This window comes from Polistes canadensis, unplaced genomic scaffold (assembly GCF_001313835.1).
Source record: "Polistes canadensis isolate GaletaPanama2010 unplaced genomic scaffold, ASM131383v1 scaffold_252, whole genome shotgun sequence".
NCBI lineage: Eukaryota > Metazoa > Arthropoda > Insecta > Hymenoptera > Vespidae > Polistes > Polistes canadensis.
This window is the reverse complement of record NW_014569799.1, coordinates 125297-133460: the sequence shown is the minus strand read 5'-3', so window position 1 is coordinate 133460 and position 8164 is coordinate 125297. Positions and strand designations below refer to the sequence as shown.

The 8164-nt window shown below is 36.7% G+C and overlaps 1 protein-coding gene and 1 non-coding gene across 2 annotated transcripts in view; both read left to right on the top strand.

The window, feature by feature from the left end:
• The first annotated feature begins 728 nt into the window (after positions 1-728).
• Trnak-cuu lies at positions 729-801 on the top strand. Its single transcript has one exon. It is a non-coding gene; the product is annotated as a tRNA-Lys (tRNA).
• Positions 802-4313: 3512 nt separating this feature from the next.
• The window catches only part of LOC106790651, a 50711-nt gene continuing 46860 nt past the window's right edge, over positions 4314-8164 (top strand). Inside the window, exon 1 of the mRNA XM_014755716.1 lies at positions 4314-7225. Coding sequence (XP_014611202.1) covers positions 5779-7225 — 1447 coding nt within the window. The 5' untranslated portion in view covers positions 4314-5778. The remainder of the gene's footprint in view (positions 7226-8164) is intronic.

Here is an 8164-nt window from a genome sequence, read left to right as displayed (position 1 = left end):
AGCTGATTTTAAAAATTAATTATTATTTTATGAAAGCATTCACATGAAACGAAACAAATAATACGATGATCTGACCGAACTTTAGAACTAAACTTAATCTTCAGACTGACTGTCGCATTAGAATTTAGAGTTGTTTCAGTGATAAGATGATAGACTAAGTCCAAAGTTATGCTAAATATGAGCTCATGACAAGAATTGGAAAGAGAAGGAAAGATAAGCAAATCTTAAAAAGATAAAATTCTCAAAGTAGTAACAAGTGTATTTAGATTTTCAAATCTTTATTTTTACTTTCGAAATTCTCCGGGGATTTTTACGTTAGCGACGAATACTCGTAAATGCCAAGGAGAATTTTTCTCTTTTATTTTTTTTTCTTTACCATTGTGTGTGATTTTCATGAGCATTGTGTTAGTCATGCAAATATCTCGTAAATCAAAATAAGTATCTACATTTGAAAACTATTTTTATTACTGCACCTGTGTACTATCTCTGATCATAAATTCTAATGCATGGTCATAGATTAGAAATCATCAATGTAATGGTCAAATATTGTCATTTTTTGTTCACCTTCAGTATTTTTTAATACAATTTTAACAATACTAGGATCATTAGGTATCGATATTTGTTTAAATTACGTGACAAATTAATATTTATTCTATTATTTATTTAATAGAGATAATATATAAAGAGATTGAAGAATTATAGAAAAGTATTCGACGACGACTACAACAGCCCGGCTAGCTCAGTCGGTAGAGCATGAGACTCTTAATCTCAGGGTCGTGGGTTCGAGCCCCACGTTGGGCGCAATTTTTTTTCATTTTTGTCCTTCACATTTATTTGAATATTTTGTTATTTTAGAGATATGTGTAGTGCTGCATTCTAGCCAATATATCCCAAATATTTTCTCTTGTATTTTTGATTATTTTGGACAAATCATATAACCAAAGCTCTCACCATTTTACTTTTAATACCTATTTCAAGTCTAAGGCCAAAGATTTGACGAGAGAAAGAAAAGAAGACACCATGAATTTTCTATGCAGCATGTTTAAACATCTTAGAACTCGTTGACACCAAAGACGACGTATCCCTGATAAGATCGCTTCTTAAACGTCTATTTCTTCGAGCGGAAAAGAATATAGTATATAGGAAATGCAAGTTTATTCTCTGCTCCTCCTCTTCATCCCCCTTCATCCCCCATTCTCATCCATCCATTGGAATCGTTTCTTGACTTACTCACGCTTCGTTAACTTTTTGCCATTTCTCCTCTTACGTTGCATTTGAGTGACGCGTCATGTTTAAGCTGACTTGAGAATCGTTTTACGTATGTTCCCTCTCGTAAATACGAAACTTCCTCTTTTGCTACTGAATAAAAGGAAAATTTACTATCGTCTCCTCCATCAAAAGGACCAACATTTTTTTCTATCTTTTTTTTTATTTTATCATAATTTTATTTCTCTTTTTCTTTTCCTTACAAGATCGTGTATCCACGTTGTCTACAAAAATGTAATATTTCTTTTTGTGCAATGCAATAATAACATTTTTCATTGTAATTGATATCGTTGAAAGTGAGTTAACGTTTGATCGAGATGCATTTTGATGGATTACTTTCGAATGTACATATAATATAAAGAGCAAGAAACTTTCATTTAAGAATTTTGCGTCTGGTTTCCGTCTTAAATGCACTCTCATAACTTTCTTCTTTCCCAATAAAAGCTTTCTTAAAGGACACTATATATACGAAAGTGTATGAAAGAGATAGAGAAATAGTAATAATCTCTTAGAGCAAGTATCAAGGATTACATTATCATCATGACGATCGGTAAAGACCTCAGACACGATTTCTAATCTTATTCTCAATTCCAAATAACATTTTGAAATGGTTTGCGTTCTTAGAATTAGATAATCGGATGTAGATAATCCATAGGAATAATAGCAATGTTATTTCTTTATTTTATACAAGTAAAAATGGAAATTTGTAAGTCATTCGTTCATTTGCATATAAATACACATTATTTTTTAATTTTTAATATTGAAATTAACACAGTGTTAGGATTATTAATTGTATTCGTAATATTTGTTCACATAAAAACATGTTTAATTGATGGTTGTTGTTGAAACGAAAAAATTGAAACATTACTTAAAAAAAAAAAAAAAAAAAAAAAAAAAAAAAAAAAAAAATAAAAAAAAAACCATTTATAGTAACCATAGAATTTGTATTGAAATTCTAGGAATATGCAGAGAAGACCAAGTTCGTACGTAAACGAATGAATTAAGGAAGAACTGAAAAGCATTTGACGATCATCATCGTCATCATCTTCATCGTTATCATCTTTGATTTGTAAGAAAGAGAAACGAAGAAGAAGAAGAAGAGACAGCAATTGCGTTGAAACTTTTAATGAAAACTGGAAAATGGAATTAAAAACCAAATAGTAATCGTGAAAGTGATTCGGAAAAAGAATAGAGAGAAAGAGCTTAGAACACGAGGTTAAAAAGGGATGAATCCAAACGAATGAAACTATTTGGATTATCAGATGAAGATTTCTGATTCCAGCGATTAGTGTGCCTTAGAAGTGCCTCTAGTTCGCTTCTTTGTTCGTAGAAAAAGAAAGAGAAAGAGATAGACCGAGAAAAAATTGCTGACGGTTTCTTTGAATCTTTGGGATGATATTATTGGAATTCGAGAAAGAGCAAGAATAGAAAAAAAAATATGAAAATTGTCAATACTTTTCATTTGATTAAAACTAGGGAGAAAAGAGATCGAAGATTAAAAAAGTAGAGTGGGGAAATTGTAGTGGATTGAATTGAGAGATACGCGTGGTCTGAGAATAAGAAAAGAGAATAAGAAAAGAGAATAAAAAGGAGAAAGGTGTAGAGAGAGAGGCGCGTGTGGTGGAGTTGCGATAGGGGCGAGAGAAAGAGAGGCAGAAGAAGGAGGATTGAAAAAGAGAGGGAAAGAAAAGGGAAAAAGAAAGAGAGAGTAAAAGAGAGAGAGAGAAGCGGGGAAAGGAGGATCCAGATCTGTCGCGTGCTGCGTCGTCTCTGGGATGGGACGGAACCGGGCGAAACGAGACAACACGAGATTACCACTAGGAACTACTACTATAATACTTCTATAGACGGATAAACTTATACACTTTTAAACTAATATGTGTGTACATTTAAAAGGGATAAATCAGAAAGTGTAAAAGGGTAGTTTCTTATTGGATAGTATAGTGTTTGATATTGGGGGGTAGTAGCGATACTGTGCTGTGTTAGATTAGAGAAAGTGTCTACGTTTCTCGAATTTTAGCACAATAGTAATAGTAGCAGTACTGTGCTTGCACTAGGATTACATCTAGAACATTAAATAAAAAGAGAATAAGTGAGTGAGTTTTGGTAATAGTAATAGGCAGTAACAGGACCATGTGAAGGGAATAGTAGTAAGGTGCACACTATAAAGAGTAGCAGAAAATAATAGAATAGAGGTATAGAGAGGAACGCAAGTTCGTCATTAACGGACGGGACGGGATGGATGGTGTGTCGGTAGAGTTTGGTGTGAGTAACTCGTCGATCCCGAAGCTTGCGTTGGTATTGGTTTTACTCTCAACGACAGAGAAGTTAATACAAGAAAAGTTGTATTGGTGGTGGTGTTCGTGCCGCCGTCGTCGTCGCTGCTGCTGCCGCCACCACCGGCGTTCTGTTTCTCTACTACGAGAACGAATTGACGAGGAGAAGCAGCAGCAACAACACCACCAGCAGCAGCAGCAACACCAGCAGCACCAGCACCAGCAACGTGTGGCCGAGCCGCCGCTCTGCCAGAGAACAGAACCACGGGACTCGTTCAGTAGTTTCTCGGACGCCGCACCGGCATCATCCGACCTCGACCAGAGATAACCCACACACACACACACACTCATATACACTACCATAATTATTCTACTTCTTCTCGAATCTTATTCTTATTCCGATTCGTCTTTTCTTTATTTTTATTCTATTTTTTGTTTACCGGTTTCAACTAAATACCGGGCACACGAGTCGCGTGTTACTTTCAGTAATATTTTATACCAACTACCACGAGGAAATATTATTCAGATCAAAATAACACGCGAGTATTAGTTAATTCGCATAATAATTAACTGTGCTATCAGTTTTGTATAAAGGTTCTAACGAGGCATTGATTATCATCATCATTATCATCAACCCCTTGTGGAGAACACCCGGAAGCAGAACAAGGAAATACGAACGAGTGAAAGAGAGTGAGAGAGAGATAGAGAGAGGGAGAGAGAGAGAGAGAGACAGATAGAAGATTAAATTGTATCCTCTTCCTCTTCTTCTTCTTCTTCTTCTGAAAGTGTCCTTTCTCTCTGTATTAATTCTTGTTTTTTTTTTATTTGTTAATTAATTAAATTTGTCACTCCTGGACTGGTTCTATAGCCCCCTCTCTCTCTCTCTCTATCTCTCTCGCACGCACACACACACACACAGAACGTACACTATCCTTCGTAATACTTTCATTCATCGCGAAGTAAAAGAGAGCTTGTGCAGGTGTCAGACTTCCCGCGACGGAAATCGGTGAGAGAAAGAGAAATAAAAGTTAGACGAAATCGGTGGCACGAGTGGTGTAGTAGCATAGTGTTGATAACAAGCTCAAGTGGTGGTGTTAGGTGATAGTGTCAAAAGCTTTCTTCTAAGTGCTTATCGATCAATGTAATGTGTGATGGTGTTGTTCATGGTGGGGTGATGATCGTGGCCCTTTTTCATAGTTGCACGTTAATAAAAACATCCAATCGCCCGCAACGATCAAGTGCATACATATAATCTACACAGTGATTGATCATAATCCGAATAATTGAAAAAGGAAATCATAGAATAACTTGAATACACCAAGTAAAAATTCAAAGGACGCAGAAAAGCAAACTATTGCAGAGACGAGATTTTGATCCGAAATTATTTGGAAAAAAAAGAAAAAATAAAAGTAAAAGGACAAAGTGGTGTAAAAACCGTTACATAAAGTGAAGTTAAAGGCAGATAGACATATATATATATCGGTTGTAATCGGTGGTGTCTTGATTAAAAAGGTTCGAAGAAAAAAGTAACTTGAGGTTGTAGAGGTAAGAATAAGAAAAAGGCGGCGTTAACGACCGGTAGCCGAGGTAACTCATCGAGAAAACCGTTTAAAGAGGGACTTACGTCGGCCTCCGGCGGCAGATCGAACGCGCCGAGTATATACTAAGAAAAAAAGAAATAAGATAAAAGAGTCGACGAGGGATCAGATGCCACCTCGTAAACCGATCCCTTGGTTCCCGATATTCGCGAACAAACCGTTCTGACGTGTGGGAGAGTAAGAGGATTGACCGGCGCCTAGAGTCTTCTTCGCCTGTCCTTTTTACAAAACACGTATATTCAACATACGAACAAAACGAAGAAGAGGTGGAGAAGGACGAAGTGGAGGAAGAAGAAGAAGAAGAAGATTGTTAATGATGCGAGAGTATCGAAGATGTAGTACGCGGCCAGTGGACCGGGTGCAGCATCCTCCGTTCTCATCGAGAATCGGCTTTTCAAGGCGGAAGTGATATGGGGCCCTAATCGAGAGTAAGATCGGTTGAGATATAGGGAGAGAGAAAGAAAACTAGGCTAACGCAAAAGGGAAAATATATTCGAATGAAAAAAGATGTTAGCAGCTGGTAGATAAATAATATCCAATGAAATCGAGCGTATTTATTAATAATCGCTTGAAAATAAAAGACAAAGTAGAGTAGGGATTGAGGAAGAGTAAGAGGAAAGAGAGTAGATGAGAACGTCATGCCCACTGAGATCGACACGGGCGGGCGAAGGGTGCTGCACTGTCATTACCGTGCCGACTGCCCTCAACCAATCCTCTTATCAACATCTACTAAGAAAGATGAGCTACTTCTAAGGCTCTCGAATCCTATCATCGAGAGTTCTCACGAAAGGTCGCATGAAAGGTCTCACGAAAGGCATCATCAGGAAGCTCGAGTCATCGGTGGTGAAGTCAATAATCCTCGTGGTTGTACTCGCCGCCTGAATCGATATGATGATCGCTTTCAACGAAATTCTTCTTGTCGTCGTCGTCGTCATCATCATCATCATCATCATCATCATAGTTATCATAGTTATCATCATCGACGGCATAGATCTAACGTTGATCTTATCAAGGATGCTGAATCTATATTAACCAATGAGAATGTCGTTACTTACATCTCCGGACCATGCACGAGTATTACGACTACTACTACTTGCGCTAATGCTGCAGCTACTGTTAATACTAATACTTGGTGGAACACCGCTACAACGACGACCAAGACGACGAGCAAAAGATTTTCCAACAGAAGAAGCTTGTCTTGTTCCCTAGAGACTATTATTCATCGACGCTTACGGTCCAGGACTGTTTCCTTACCAAGGAAATTCCGCGATCGGAGCTACCAACGTACGAATTATTCATCTTCCTTCGGCAAGGAAGATCGCAAACTTTATTCGTGCAAAAACTTTTCTAACAATGATCGGACATTCTCCTTACCATCATCTATATCCTTATCGTCCTCGTCGTCCTCCTGTTCGTCCGTTAACTCGAGGAGTCGCGTTATTCAAAAAAATACGCTATTATTTTCTAGTCATCGCTCGCGATCTATTAAGGAACCTCTTAAACGGGCTGCCGATCGATCGAGTTCATTGTCCAATAACTCTTCCTCCTATTCTTACGCATCTTCCACGGGGAGTGTCATTATATCCCATAAATTTCCTTTAAACTGCTTTACAAAATCCTCAGAATCGTCATCTTCCTCTGCTTCGTTATCTTCTTATTCTTCATCCTCCTCCCGATCCTCGAGATTTTTCGCCGATACCAAATACGCATTGAAACAAAAGTGTCGTTTCTACTTTCAGCTAGCCTTCCTTTTATTTCTCCTTGCGTTTGGCCATAGTGGACTGTTAAAATCGAGTGTGCCTAAGCTTAGTGCGAGATCGTATTCTTTGTCATCGTCATTCTGCGGGATTAATCCCGGAAAGTTAACTGGTTTAGTTGGAATCGGTAGCATCGTTAGTAGTGTTGTAGTAAGTGGTGCACCGATCGACTTGATCACTGACGCCGGTGTCAGAGCTGAGAGATCGGCCAATCTCTCCCACATTACTGGTGCCTCCAGGAAGATTCAGATGTACATCAAGAATCGTCATCTACAGATCTTGCCTGATGGCACGGTTAACGGATCCAATGACGACACTTCCGACTACAGTAAGTCACACCATTATTATTTATTATTATTTATTTTTACATTTTGTCTTTTCTTCATTCGACTAATTTCCTTAATATTTCCTTTATTTTTATCTATTACAGTTAGAATTTATTAAAACACCCGATTATACCGTTTAGAATTTAACACGATGACAGGTTTCAAAGTGCAATCATGCATTATAAATATTACTAGAATATTTTTCTTTCTTCCTATTTAAAGCTCGTAGCTTTTAATTGCACACATTTTTCTCTCCCCCTTTCTTTTTCTCCTTCTTTTCTTTCTGTTATACTAAAAACGATCAAATCTACCGTTTCAACGATGACACATTTAAATGTAATTAAACATTTTTATGTCATATTTCTCTCTTTTATTTTCCAATATGATAAAGCAGAGGTTCTCAAAGATTTTCAATTTTCTATCACGTAAATATATGTATCGTCATAAAAGTATTTTCCCAATTGAAATCAATGCATCCAGAAATGAAATATTTATAATCAATTAATAAAACATTTCCAATGAATATTATTTAATAATATCCGTAAATAAAACTGGTTAGAATATTTAAAAAATATATTTTTTTCTGAACATTGATTCGAATATTTAGTGTCAAAATTGTACCACCAAAAATAATCTAATATACCATTAGTGGTATATGTATTATAGTTTGAGAAACGATGTGATAGAGTATTAATGGATATATCAAGTTTCTTTTAATGTGTTTTCTACAACACATGAGAACCTTCTCTGTGTGTGTGTGTGTGTGTGTGTGTGCGCGCGCGCGTTAAAGTGTCAAAGAAAAATTGGAGTTTCTCGATAATCGAGATCATAAATTTCTTAAATAAGATCGTATATTATTATCGTTTACATCCAACAAGTCTACACTCATACGCTCATACATAAATATAAAGACAGATACACATACATGTATACTTACAAAT